We start from the raw sequence: 15,236 nt of genomic DNA, 5'->3' as shown, positions 1-15,236 counted from the left end.
TTAAACTTTGACCCTCTCACTGTGTTTTTACTTTATCAAAGTAAACTGGAAAATTTTGGTCGCCTAAAAATGTTTTGTTCAGCATTCAGCCAACCAAGCTAGCTAGCTACTGCTAGCGTTAGCTGGTAACTTAAGGGAAAGTTTGCAGATTTTCTGTACTGCTGTACATGCAGATGAATGGCGCCAGGACCCGGATGTCTGCGTTAACCCACTGGCAAAACGCCGCTGGATGACTCGCTTCAGAAGGGTTGAAAATCAGCAACTTCCCCCCATTTAGTGTTTAGCTTAGCACAGCTCCATTGCAACCATAACACTAGCTTGGCCGCGTCATTCTCCCCAGCTCCACCCTCTCATTCGAAAATCGCCACGTCCGGTTTCAAAAAATCAAGATTGCGACGGCCATATTGCCAAACTTGAGGCTTCTTTTGCTAACGTTAGATATTTACACAGCTAAAAGACATATTTAGCATCACAGAGATTAGTTTTGGCCATTCAAAAATGTTAGCTGACTTTAGCTTCTCTGTGTTGCCAGATCTGGCGAGAGTTTGGTCCTGAGACAGAAACAGGTCTCAAAAACCGTTAATTTTCTCCTTATATGTCCGTCTGGAAAATGCTATTTTAGTGTCAGAATTTTCTGGAGATATGTGGCTTGTTGAAGAATGGCTTCACTATTTACTTTGGTGACTATGGGGCAAAGGAATTGGTCATAATTTGTGTTACTGTTCACTTCTCCCATTGGAAACAAGGACCTGCCGCTAGTCTCCTAAAGAGGCGTATAGAGGATCTTTGACGATACCTGCCTATTAGGCGTGTAGCACAAAATTCTGGACCCTGTACATAGGCATTCTCTATCGGCCCCTGTATACTGTACTCAGTCCCCCCTTTTCCTCCCAGTCTGACGCTCCTGCTGCCTGCAAAAACATGACAAACAGTGAGCAGACGGTGAGCTGTCTGAACATGTGATGGTAAGCCTTAACTATACACCAACATTCTCCATCCATCGTGGTTGGAGAGAACACTGCAATGTTTAAAACACCTTAAAACCTTTCATGCAAAACAAGACACTATGATCAAAAAGCATCTATGAGATTTTATAGTATGTTTACCATTATATTGTGTTTGTTATGAAGGTATGCTGAATATGTGACAGATCTGGGCTCCGTAAAATGTGTTGCAGATAGCTTTCAGCTGTTCAGTGTTGTAGTCAAGACCACCTAAACCGAGAACGAGTCAACACCAAGAAAGACTAGAGTGTATCGAGACCGAGACAAGACCAAGACTTTGAGAGGTTAATACAGAGTCAAGACCAAGACCAGACCAGTGCCAGACGGCCAGAGCTTTTACTCCTGTCTCCCGCATTCACTTTCTTGGGAGTGCGTGTTAAAGGGTCAGGGGGGAAGTGATTAACAGTAACAAATTTAGTTATTTCATTAGTTATTGTTTGCATTTGAAGCAGGACGTTTTACATCCGATTACAGTAATGCACAGGCAATTTTGCGATATCCCTGCAGTTCTGGTCTTGACCGGTCTTGAAATAAAATCCAGAGTCTTCTTTATCCGAGCTCGAGAGACAAGACAGAGTAAAAAGTGCAGTTGATTCCAAAACGAGACCGGGACATTGAAAAAGTGGTCTTGAGACCAAGACCGAAAAGGGGGGACTGAGTACAGTATACAGGGGCCGATAGAGAATGTCTATGTACAGGGTCAAGAATGTTGTGCTACACGCCTGATAGGCAGGTATCGTTAAAGATCCTCTATATGCCTCTTTAGGAGACTAGCGGCAGGTCCTGAGTGTATTGATTCCAGTGGGAGAAGTGAACGTGAACACAAATTATGACCAATTCCTTCGCCCCGAGTCATTCAACACTAGTATTCAGAAACCATCACAGCACACTGGGCTTGTGAAAGCCAACTTGCATCATATCAGTCTAAGTAGAAGCCTTAAAAACACAAGTGTGTTCTGAAAGAATCTCCTGCCTCAGTTCTCTAGGTTCCTGAACACAGCAGTGTTGTTAGACATAAACCCTGCAGCTCTGTGTTTTAGGATTGTTCCACCAACAATAAAGCATTAAAACTGAGATTAGGGATACTGTAGATTTGTTGATGTAAGATTTAATTCGTATACTTATAATCTTCATATAGATTTTACATTAGGTTGGATTGAGGGGATGTCCAGAGTTTCACAGGCCTCTGAAACACTGTCGTGTTGTTGCAGTTACTGCTAACATGTGTGAAAGCTTGGGAACAGCTGGGGACTTGTAAACAAGTTACCCGCACTCTGAAATCCTTTTTAATTATTTAACAAATGTTTGGACTGATTAAATGTCTTGGGAACATTTGGTGGTTAGGGTTAGGGAAGTTAGTTCTAAGGGTTGTTTTATAGGTTATAAATGTTACTGTATAGTAATAACTTAATTTATTTTTACTACTGTACTAGTATTTAAATTATATGTCTAGTATCTGGTTTGTATCTGAGCCCCTATAAACAAGCTTTAGATAGAAGGGTGTCCCATTTCTTCATTATGTCTTATGATACTTGTATAAACTAATCTGAAATTGGAAATAAGCCTGTTGAAATAGCAGTTAAACATTAACCATGCATTTTGTTGCAGCCTGCCTGATTACATTTTAACACAACACAAACCTTAATTAATTCTAACCTTCAAATAAAATGTTTTCAAATTTGATTGAAGATCATAAACAGCTACACCTTATTTTAAAGTGACAGAAGTTTTGGACTACTGAAGACAGAGCATTTTCACTTATCATTACTGACCTCAAAATGTCCACACAAAATTGCATTTCCAACAATCAATATCTAACAGCTGTGTTAGAATAAATCCCAGCACTGTGTTCCATGATATCACTCAGCCTATCTCACTATTGCGTTTTTTGCCCTTATTTACATTGCTAATAAAAGTGACTATATTCCAATAATATTCCCGTACACATGCAGCCCTGCAAAATAGGATTTTTTTCAGCATTCCTCCTTCATTCCTTTAACCACTGTCTGGAGAAAGTTGACGTTGTGACGATGTTTGCGCATATCCAAAAACCTGTTGATATCCAAGTCTTTCATAATGTTTAAAAGTAGCTATGTTTCTCCTTCTTTTCTTTTGGCTGTGCATCTCTACCTCAGCCCTGCAAACTGTCAGCTGGTTGGTTTGTGTACTAACCATAGCAACGCACCAAGCTGACCTTAAGCTGTAAACAGGCAAAAGGCCATAAACTATCACAAAGTGCAGTAAAAACCTAGTCTGGCTATCACCAGACCAAGCTCAATCTTCTTTCTACTGCACAAGAGGCGTGATCAACGGGCATAGTTCAAATGACTCTGTACGTAATTATATAGTCCTTCAACCAATTAGACCAATGATCCGGGTGATGTAGCAGCGTCAGCGGCATCAACGGGTTGCTGCGCTTCGGTGGCCGCCATGTTGAATGTAAACAAAAAGCTGCTTGCCATCGCTTCTCTTTCGTCATCCTGTTAAACCCGCCAATAGCGCGCCAGGTGGATAAGCCAGTTTGTGAGATTTGTAACGGAAGCAGGATAGAAAAATGTACAGGTTTCTAGCCTGAGCTGCAGATGGGTCTAGGTTTACCCAGTCTAGTAAAAACCCTGATTGAGACACAGATTCTGTGCTGTATACATGTCCAAAGAATGCTTCTAAAACCCCAATATCACACGTCTTAATCGCAACAAAAATGCTAAATTCAGAAAAAGGCCTTATTCAGAATAGCAAATGGAACATGCTGTTTACATGACCTGTATCCAATTCGTAATAACGTCATATTCAGAATGATAGTGGAATATTGGTGCGCATGTTAACATACTCAGTGCTGGCTGCGTGGCTGTGTACATGTGAAAGGATATGAGAACAAGAAGAATAGTGGCGCCCTTACCTCAGAAACTCCTGGACCGTCCTCACTCCCTGGCTACCATATAAAGACGCTGCAGGAGACAAATGTCATGTTATCTGGACATGAAGCAAAACAGGGCACGCGGGGCCAAACATGACACTTAGGCAGAGAAGCAAACATCAGGAAGGCAGAACACAGGGAAATGTCTCCTTGGTTTTCTGTTGGGTAAAATCCAGTACATCCTGTCCAGGTCTGGTGTCAAGGCTTCTTGAGCTATATTAGGAAAGTGTTTCTCTCTCTTTATCTATCCCTCCCTTCCCTCCATCCCTCCCTCTTTTTTTTCCCTCCAGTGTGTGTTTGGGTTTTGGCAGTTGCCTCAGCCTCCCTCTCCCAGACTCTGACTCCATTATACACTGGCATGGTGTCAAGAACAAAGTAGTCTTACTCCTTCTGTAAAGCCATCAGTGGTGGAAGAAGTGTTCAGAACCTTTACAAAAGTAAAAGTACTAATACCACACTGTACAAATACTCTGTTACAAGTTAAAGTCCTGCATTGAAAATGTTACTTGTGTGTAAGTATCATCAGGAAATGTAGTTAAAGTATTAAAAGTAAAGAACTCTGCTCCCATTTTAGAAAGTGTAAAGGATCCAAACAGTTGTGTGTTTAACAGTCTAATCATTTCAGCTGGACTTGCAGGCCGTTATATTGTTGGCTAGTTTACTTTAGAATAAAACATCAGATTTTATAAACTACATGTGTTTTGTGTGCAGAAATCTTAATGTGTAAAGTAACTAATAACTAAAGCTGTCAGATGAATGTAACGGAGTAAAAAGTACAATATTTCTCTCTGAAATGTAGCAGAGTAGAAGTAGAAAGTGTCATGAAAAGACTCAAGTACCTCAAATTTATCTCAAAGTACTTAAGTAAAGGTACATTCCACCACTGAGAGCCATACCTTGTATTTTGTTTAATGCACACACCACTTTTGAAGAAGAAAAAAAAAAACTCTGACACCCCAGCAGGCATTTCTGCAAGAGATGAATCTTTTCACAATAAACTCCTGACTGGTAATGACTGGTGTCAGTTATGTTGTAGTCCACAGTGTTATGATCTTATGAAGTGTCATGTAGTTTACGATGACATAAGAGCCCAGACATAAAAATGAATTGCTACAAAAAAAAGTCTGTGTGAATCTATTGTGAGCTAAGGAGTTCTGCTCTAGGAATATCACGGCATCGTGAAACTAAACCCAGAATCTAGACGCTTAGATCATTCAAAAAAACATTCGAGCCATTTTCAGAAAATATTGCTTGTCAGCCATTAGTCAAAATCACACAAAGACAGATCGTGTTGGAAGACCCAATACATTCACAGGTCTGGGCACTTGAACTTCCCCACACCACTCTGCACCCTCCTCAGTTTAAATACGCAAGAGATTCTGGAAGCTCTCTCTGTTGGTGTTGGAAGATACATACTGATAGATACATATTTGGCTTGCTTTCCTAAACTGCAGAGTCAGTTTGCCAGGCTGTAAAGATTCCCTGCTGAGAATGGCACCTTACAAGTCTAGAACAGAAGGCTGTTTACCTTCAACACCCAAGGCCAGGTCATCGTCAACACTGGTGTTCCTCCTCAGAGGCTCTGCACGGGACAAAGAACAAAGCAACATGAGAACCAGAAAAATACTGTTACAGACAACAACAGAATGTTTGTTGTGTTGTTTAGCAGCATGGGCTCATATTCGTAATGCATGTCAGAATTATTGTCGGGAGAGATGAGGCAAATTACATCTCTCCTCTGGACCGGATACTCGGGGGCGGGGCTAGAAGGGGGGCACAGGGTGGCACCGACCCCCCTCTGAAATATAACCCCCCCCGTGCCCCTCCCTAATCCATTGGGCTAGAGTGCTGTCAATCTGCCAATTGTGATTTCCATTGGATCAGAGTACTGTCACTTGGCTGCCTGTCTTCCCAGCCCTTGTCACATGACCAATTAATGTTTCCATGACGACCATCCACAATTCTGTAAGTGCCAGACTGAGCCTATAGAAAATGTATATTGCCCCCCCCCCACCCTTACTAATTATTGGTCCCCCCCTGTGCCACCCCACATAAAAAATGGTGGATTACCCTGTGGATACTACTTATGTTTGCTACATGCATTGACATATAGATATATAGCAAGGCTAACAACGAACATAAAGGTCATATTACACTTCATGTTTTTAGAGTACACTATTTCACTTTGGTGATCCCTTAACTCTCCATATTCATCTGGCATCATCTGGTCCAAATTTTATTTTGTCTAATACTTGGGCTCATGACTAAATAGCCGCAAAACTGATGACATTCCCATCATCCTCAGCTAGACAACGTGTTTAAGCATTGAGCTCAAAGCATCACTGTGCCCAAGTACAGCCTCACAGCGCTGCTAGTCCTCCCTTTAACTGTTTTGGGGAATTCACACGTCATTCATTTAATGGGTCACTAAGAGATTGAGTCATTACTTGCACTCAATCTATCTATATTATAAAATAATTCAGGCACAGGTTAAAGGCTGATTTATGCTTCTGCGTTAAATCTACGCTGTGGCTACGTACGTAGGTCCGTGGAGATACCGACCCTACGCCATAGCCTGCACCTCTCGAAATATGTAACTACACGTTGCGGCGACGCACGTTACTCGGCCGTGGCTTGGTAGAGTAGCATTTCCTGGTTCTCCTTCTCCATAAACAACATGAAATCAAGGAGAGGGTTAACTTTTCCTGCTACAGATTTCCCACCGTGGTCAGAAAGAACAGGGAGACACTTTGTTCCTCCCAAAATGACTCTAGAGTCACTACTCACTCCGAAGCTAATCCCTGTCACTCTCTCACTCGCCGCACTCAACGCACACACCAACTCACAAGTATAAACTTCAGGCCATTTACATAGGCTAGGGTGAAAGCATACATCAGGCTTAACAACATTTGGAGGGAAATCACATCAACCACATTTGATTCAGAGCCTACTACTTGTGCTGAAGGGTTATTCTTTATTGATTGATTGATTGATTGAGTGATTGATTGTTCAGGAGCAGAATGGCCAGCCACCCATGCTCCCACCTAAAGTCGTTCTATAGTCAAACCTTTAAAACCTTGTTAAACCGCGTTGCTTTTAAATCTCTATTTGGGCATTACAGCACAAGTGATTTCTGTTTGTCATTCTGTACTACCCACCCATCACCGTGGTCTGGGTTACTTTCTATAGACCCTTAAATAAACCCAGCACAGTGGACAAAGGTAAGGTCTTAGGCTGGGTGCCAAACAGCCAAACAGGGCTGCTTTTCTGGAAGGTGAGAGGAGCGGGCAGAGGCATGAGGAGCAATCTGCCGTTCCCATGGTTTTCTCAACCACCATTTGCATGCTGTTTGAATGGGCTAGCCTCAGGCTGGGGGGGTATGTTAGATAATACACACTGCTAAGCAACGTGTGAATTCATCTGGCCTGCGATTTTAACACATTTTAACACCCATCAGTGTAATTATTTCAGAAATAACAATTTATATTCAGCATTATGGAAAAGAAAAGTTGCTACAATAATAACTGTAGCAACTGATAGAAAGAAGTGGCAAAAAAATTCAATTTGAAAAAAGGATTTAGAGTGGATTTGAAGGGCTCCCTGGTAGAGTTCCCCTCTCTCTACCCCTTCCTCTCTGTCACTACAGTATCTAAATAAAGCACAAAATGCCTAAAGAAAGTCTTTAAAAAAGTTTTCTGGATAATTTAAAAAAACAGCAATGAATTCCCTACACTAAAGCAGCAATGGCTGTCGGTATATTACACTACACAGCAGCACATTTTGTACATATTGCATTTCAGCTACTGTATGTCTGCATCTTCTCTCACTAATGACTTCTGTGACATAATACACGCAGGCTTGACATTACCTATCAACTCGCAGCCCATTACTTAACCAGAACTATCCTACTCATTCTGTTCTCATCCATACTACTGAAGTGCTCCGAAGCAAACCAAACGCTGTACTCACCATCATGTACCACCGAATCACACAAAGGAAGAATACAACGTAAAGTTGACACAGAGTAAAGGCAACAGACACCTCTCCACAGTTAAATCAGAGAGTGACGGGGATTTCCATTGGTCATACCTGCAGCTTCCAGCAGTGGCTCATGCTTTGCATCTTCCCTGCAAACACAGGTCACATTTTATTAGAAGGAGGGACAGAGTACAAGAAAGCACACACACAAACACACACACACACACACACACACACACACACACACACACACACACACACACACATACACACACACACACACACACACACGTGATGTGGGCAATATAAACATATAGTATGGTGTCTGGAGTGTACCACCCAAATATTTATACAGTATCATTCAAATGCATAACAGAAACATTAAAGCAGAAGATATATATTTATTGTAAGGACTATAATAGGAAGACACAGTACAACCGATATCTTAAAGAAAATGCAAACCCACGTTCATCTATTTAAGTCAATATTTAACTAACTGACACAATTACAGTAATAAGTGCCACATCTAGTCATTTTTTCTTTATTTTTTTAACTTCAGTGTTTGATACCATGAATTGAGTTAGTCACTTTTTAAAGCAAAACTGGATATTGATCCTTTAACGACCAAACAGTGTTTGTTCTGGGTTGTCATGTATGCTTATGGCACAGTCAATACGCATTTTAGCTGTCATATTGTTGTTGTTTTTTCAGAATAAGTCAGGCTACTCAAACCATGTTTCTTCTATTCGTAAAAGCTTATTTCAATGGAAAAGGGATACATATTTTTTAAAGTTTCAATACTTTAACACAACACAAAGAAGGTGACACTTTCTGTGAAGCATCATATACCAGCCGGTGCTGTGTCCGGACAAGTGCAGGATACATTGTACATTGTAAATACATTTTACTATTTATTCTCTTTACTTATTTTTATTTATTGTTTCTTTATCTTTGTCTTGTACTTTCCCCCCTATCCCTTGCTAGCCTGGTCCTACCAGACTCTGGTACATTTCATTTGTCCAGAGAGTCTGGCCACTCTCCATTGACAAGTGTTAACTTCCTTGAAGGCGGGTACTCTGTTGAAGTTTAAAACTATGGGATCTGCCCAGAGCCACTCTGGATCTGCCATAACCAATCGCTAACGTTTGGTCGTGACGTCGGCTTAGCATCGCTAGCGTTAGCCTTAGCCAACTCCTTCACCACTAACAGAGCGAGCTGGAAAATCAAACTTTTCCCGAACCCCGTGGGGAGGAGGGCCACAACATCATGGCCACCAACAAATTTCAGCAAAGATTGTTCTTGCTCGGGCTTTAACTTCTGGATATTCGACAGCGTTGCCACAACGGACCGATTGGCTTTGTTCGCATCTTTCTCTGCCGCCATTAGTACGGAACTCACCGAAGGTTACTGAACCTCAACGTCATCGTTCTCAGCCACTCCCTCTGTTCGCTAATTGGACTGCCAAATAATTTGGACCGCCAAATATTTATATATGAATATACCGCAAACCCAGACGTAGTACTTAAGGAAAATAAAAATTGAGCGGAATGACGTAGGAGGGCGGAGCCAGGCTAATCCCTTGCTGCTGCAACAGTGTGAATTTCCCCATTGTGGGATTAATAAAGGATTTTAAATCTTATCTGGGTAATGAAGTCTGCACGTGCCAAAAGATACGCTTTATCGCCAATCATCAATGAATTGAAAGATGTGTAGTCATCTCGCATATCTAACAAATTAAATTAGATTGCTAACCTTGACACGGTAGCCTATATTCCCATTGTGATACTCACTCAGTCACAGTGGTGGTGAGCCATTTCCTGACACTGTCCTGGCTTGAGTTTCCTGTGGTTGACATGATGCAACACATTATAACAAGGCTGGTGATGAGTAACTGCTGATAGCAAACACACAGAGTGACACAAGTAGGAAGGCCCATCACAACTGTGTCCACATTCAAAAGCAAACTCAAAACCGTCTTATTTTCTCAGGCATTTGTTTAATTACTTTACTTAGTTTGGTAATCCAGTGGTGGAATGTAACTAAGTACATTTACCCCAGTACTGTACTTAAGTACAAATGTTGAGGTACTTGTACTTTACTTGAGTCTTTTCTTTTCATGTCACTTTCTACTTCTACTCCGCTACATTTCAGAGAGAAATATTGTACTTTTCACTCCACTACATTCATCTGACAGCTTTAGTTACTTTACACATTAAGATTCCTGCACACAAACAAAAAACAAATGTAGTTTATAAAATCTGATGTTTTATTCTAAATGAAACTAGCCAACAATATAACGGCCTGCAAGTCCAGCTGAAATGATTAGACCATTAAACACACAACTGTTTAGAATTGGAAATTTGGATCCTTTACACTTTCTAAAATGGGAGGAGAGTTCCTTACTTTTAATACTTTAACTACGTGTTCCTGATGATACTTACATTCTTTTACTTAAGTAACATTTTCAATGCAGTACTTTTCTTTGTAACAGAGTATTTTGACAGTGTGGTATCAGAACTTTTACTTAAGTAAAGGATCTGAATACTTAATCCACCACAGATTTATCCACACTGCATATGTGTGTACTCAAAACTGCATCACTGTGCAACAATAACAGCAGACTTGATGTTCACTGATTTTGACTCAAGCAAGTTTTACAGTCCTGTTGGTTGAATGTCATGCATGGAAAATTTAAAAACACAATAGTGCACTGTTGAAAATGATTGCAATTAACTTTTAATGTCAGTTTAACTTCACATTAGTAAAAGGTGATTAATACTAAATAGGATTAAACTGGTAAAATCGCTGGTAACATTCTTTGATTTCAGTATGTATCATAGGCTGATAAACAGGGGCTGGGCTAGAAGGGGGGCAACAGGGTGGCACCCCCCCCCCCCGTCAATCTGACAATTGTGATTTCCATTGGATCAGAGTACTGTCACTTGGCTGCCTGTTCTACCAATCTTCCCAGCTTTGTCACAGGACCAATTCATGTTTCCATGACAACAATCCAAAATTCTGGTACCATGGAACCAGCACTGGAATTGTTTGTTTTTTTCAAAGTGGCAGACTGAGCCTATAGAAAATGTGTATTTTTTTCTGATGTACAATTTGTTTAAAATGAAAACAAGGGAAATTAATAATGAATGTGAAGTTGATTTAACATAATTATATTATGTTGTTCTATCCTATCCAATATTTCCTATATTTCTAAGCAGACTTTCTATGCTGTATAAAATGTCCCCCTCCCTGTTACACACCACTTGCTGACAAAGTACATTTTGGTAGCGTCCATACCGTTAGCGTCCTGGTCCTGAGCTGTGATGAACTCGGGTAGGTCCATGGGGCTCCAGTGGACCCTGGATGCCACTAGATTGCTCCTCTTGGCCGGAGCTCCTTCAGATGCCATGGCATGAAACTGGAGAGGTAACCACTGGCAGGGTTATTATAGTAAACGCCAATGAAAACTAAAAATAAGCAGTAGGGCTGGGTACCGAATCTAATACTTTTTAGGCACCGAGTATCGAAAAATGCTTCGTTATTTAATACCCGATTTCAATACCTAAAGAGTGAATCTCATCAGAGTCAGAGAGCCAATCAGCATGCAGCATGCTTCGTCCAAGACCTAATAGTGTCTGTGATTGATAGTCTGATGTTACACGTAGTAGAGGCACGCAGGAAAAACTTTACGTTACACAGAGACGGCTCACGCAGTAGGAGCTGAAAAATACATAAAAAGATTTGTGCTGTTATGTTGTAATTTCTTTTTGTTTTATAAAATTGGTATCGAAAAAAGCATTGTTTAGGAACCGGTATCGAAGTCCCGGATTTTGATATCGGTACCTGTACCAAAGTTTTTTGAAAGATACCCAGCCCTAATAAGCAGTGAAACACATTTCTTGGTAAACTAAATCATATTTTAAATAATAATTAATAAAAATTAAAACCTTCAAGAAAAACTAAACTGAAACTATATTGCCAGGTTAAAAAAAGATTATGGCCATTCCTATACAGTTCTCAAAGCATGTATTGTGTATGCATATGTAGCTACATATGGTACTTCTGAGAAATTAGACCTGGCCCTAACAGAAAACACTGAAACTATGTAAAACCCTAACCCAAACTTTAACTACTGTAAAACTAAATATATAAAAAACCTTTCTGAAAAACTGAAACTGAACTAAAACTAGCAAACACACTCTGAAAAGGTACCTAAAACTAAACTCAAATCGAAAAGTCAAAATCAAATAAAAACTCATTGAAAATTCTAAACTCTTACAACAGAGGGGATCACCAGCCTTTACTCACTAAGTCAATGTACCCACATCATTGGTGATTATTTATCAAAACTGTCATTGTTTAATATTTTCTGAAAGCCCCAACAGTATAGTGAAGTGAAATTTTACTGTAATCACCCAGCTCTGTATTACGATTCACACATTTGACATTGTACATTATGTAATTTATGTAATTAAAAAGCGCCAAGGCAACAATAACAGCTTTAATTTCCGAATAGGGATCTTTAAATATTGTTTCTATACCGTTGGAAATATTTCCACTCAAAACGTCAAATGTTGTGTCATGGCTACAGTGCAGAAATATGTCCCCATTTCCTAAAAAGGACCAAAAAAATAAGAGCAGACAATGAAAATACACGGAAAGCGATTGCAAACAAGACCAATGGCAGCGAGTTTTTCTTGCATGATAATAACTTATAAGAACGCAGCAACTGTAAAACTACTTCATGACTATTGGTAGATTGACATTCCAAAACATGTGTCAGAAGGTCTCGGTTTCTGTATTGCAGCCATCACAGGTCTACTGCTAACCAAGGTCAAAAATATTGTGATATTTGATATTCTCCATATCACCCAGCTCTAAACAGATGTACTATAAAAACAAAAAAAAACACCAGAAGCACAGACACCTGTGCACACAACACTGACCTGTGTAATCGGACAGTTAACCCAGATAATTCCTGGTTTTTACATTGGCATTAGCAGCAGCAGCTGAGTGGATGGCAGCAGCGAGGAGCCTGGGTAAAGATGCAGCAGAGTAAGCTGAGCCCGAGTTCTCATTCAGCTCCTGTCCCGCTCAGTAAACATGCCAGAGCAAAAAAGGGACATGCAAATGACTTGGTTAGACTTCTCAGCCCTACAAGGAAATATTACATCCTGGCAGCCTCCCATTGCTTCCTGCTCCTCTTTTATCAGTTCATGCCAGTGGAGGAAAATTCTTTATATTCCAGGAAAAGTACCTAGTAGAGGGTCAAATAAGTTTGAATGCATTTTTTAAAAGAGTTAATGTTCCTCTTTTCAATGTTCTGTTTTTTGTCTATGCGCTGTTTTAACACAGTGTCTTTTCGTGTTGCAATAACACCCCCTTTTTCTGTCCAACCCTAACAAGAGCATTTGTTTTGCGTCTATATTTATATCATCATGCAAATGTTGTGTTTTGTATGATGTTAGACCGTGTCACACGCACATGCTTGTTGTCATTGGTATTTCTGTAATTTCTGATTGAAGCAAGTTAACAAAAACTTGATTGATTTGAGTTGATCCAAACCTTCAGATTTGGTAAGCCTCTAAAAGTTGGAGCAGATGACAGATGTTTTGGAGTATTGGGTCATGTCTGCAGAGTGAGTCTGCTATCAGCAACACTTTGTATTACTGTCACAGGCAGCAGGCCTCTGAGCTGATAGGCTGCCTTTGAAATGCAAACTGTTCTCTCAATGGTTTTAAGAGCTGGCTATGTGTGTCCAAAGATAAGAAATAAATTAGCAGAAAAAGGAAGAAATAGCCTGTGTGTGTGTGTGTGTGTGTGTGTGTGTGTGTGTGTGTGTGTGTGTGTGTGTGTGTGTGTGTGTGTGTGTGTGTGTGTGTGTGTGTAGGCCAAAATTAAATACTTCTCTTGCACATACATATATACTGGTACTAAACACATACATATACTTATATGTATACAATATGTATACAATACTATACTAGTGAAGTATATATGTATGCCTAACTAAAGTATGCATGTATGTGCAATTGAAGTATATACAGTATGTAACCTTTATTTATACAGGTTAAATATATGTATGCGTGAAGTATAAATGTATGTGCAGGTGTAGTACATATGTATCTGCAAGTGAATTATACATGTATGTGCAAGTGAAGTATATATGTATGTGCAAGTGAAGTATATATGTATGTGCAAGTGAAGTATATATATATATGTGTGCATGTGTAGTATATATGTAAGCAGAAGTAAAGTATGCATGCATGTGCAAATGTTTAGTACCAGTAAATTTGTATGTGCAAGTGTTCAGTTCTGGCCTAGGTGGCTTCTCATACTGTTTGTGTGTGTGTGTGTGTGTGTGTGTGTGTGTGTGTGTGTGTGTGTGTGTGTGTGTGTGTGTGTGTGCGTGTGTGTGTGTGTGTGTGCGTGTGTGTGTGTGCGCGTGTGTGTGTGTGCGTGTGTGTGTGTGTGTGTGTGTGTACGTGTACGTGTGTTACACCGTTTGTGTAAGCGCTGTCCTTTTTGTTTTGTGCCACTAGGGGGAGACAACACATTTCAAATCTTCACACAGTGGTTTTCCTGAACTCTACTTGTCCTAGTTACCATAAAATGAAATACATTATTTGCAAAACACTCCACTTGAGAGAAATGAGAGAACTGATGAAAGCTAATAATGAAAACACATACTGTACAATATATGCATCAGCTCACATCAGCATTAAATATCCTGCCCATTGTGGTTTTAGGAGCATTGTGTGTTAAGATGACAGTTGTCTGGATATTCAAAGCAGGAGGATGAGTCTGTTTCTACTTCACCATAAATAACCACATAGATGAATGTCATGGGCACGGGGGATTTCAGGATTTTTTTAAGTGGGGTGGCACGGGGGGGGACGGGGGACGGGGGGACGGGGACGGGGGGACGGGACGGGACCAATAATCGGGAGGGGGGCAGGGGATTTTATCAGAATACAGCATAGAAAATCTGCTTAGAAATATGGGAAATATTGGATAGGATAGAACAACACAATGTCATTTTGCTAAGTGAAACACTAACAAACAAACACTAATTTCACTTGTTTTTATTTTCAACAAATGTTCAAACAAACACATTTTCTATGGGCTCTTAAGGCAAACGTTTGGAAAGTCATCATGGAAACATTGATTGGTTATGTGACAAGGGCTGGGAAGATTTTTTTGTCACAGAACCGAATAAAAAATAAAGTGTAATACATTTACAGTAAACTTGCCTCAAACTTCAACAAAAAAAACCTTGCTGTACACTTAGAGCAGTGCAATACACAATTTATTTCTTACAGCAACAAGTGCTCTAC

At 40.1% G+C, this 15,236-nt stretch overlaps 1 protein-coding gene across 1 annotated transcript in view; it reads right to left on the bottom strand.

Annotated features, from left to right (window-relative positions):
* Positions 1-13,203, bottom strand: part of itprid1 (ITPR interacting domain containing 1) — a 31,903-nt gene extending 18,700 nt beyond the window's left edge. Inside the window, exons 1-6 of the mRNA XM_078280944.1 lie at positions 12,846-13,203; positions 11,197-11,317; positions 9,690-9,741; positions 8,011-8,048; positions 5,450-5,503; positions 3,904-3,952 (exon numbers count right to left, since the gene is read on the bottom strand). Coding sequence (XP_078137070.1) covers positions 3,904-3,952; positions 5,450-5,503; positions 8,011-8,048; positions 9,690-9,741; positions 11,197-11,308 — 305 coding nt within the window. The 5' untranslated portion in view covers positions 11,309-11,317; positions 12,846-13,203. The remainder of the gene's footprint in view (positions 1-3,903; positions 3,953-5,449; positions 5,504-8,010; positions 8,049-9,689; positions 9,742-11,196; positions 11,318-12,845) is intronic.
* Between the last annotated feature and the right edge of the window lie 2,033 nt (positions 13,204-15,236).

Source organism: Sander vitreus, chromosome 22 (genome assembly GCF_031162955.1).
Source record: "Sander vitreus isolate 19-12246 chromosome 22, sanVit1, whole genome shotgun sequence".
In the NCBI taxonomy this organism is placed as follows: domain Eukaryota; kingdom Metazoa; phylum Chordata; class Actinopteri; order Perciformes; family Percidae; genus Sander; species Sander vitreus.
Note: the sequence above shows the minus strand (reverse complement) of the source record. Positions and strands in the feature narration are given on the sequence as shown.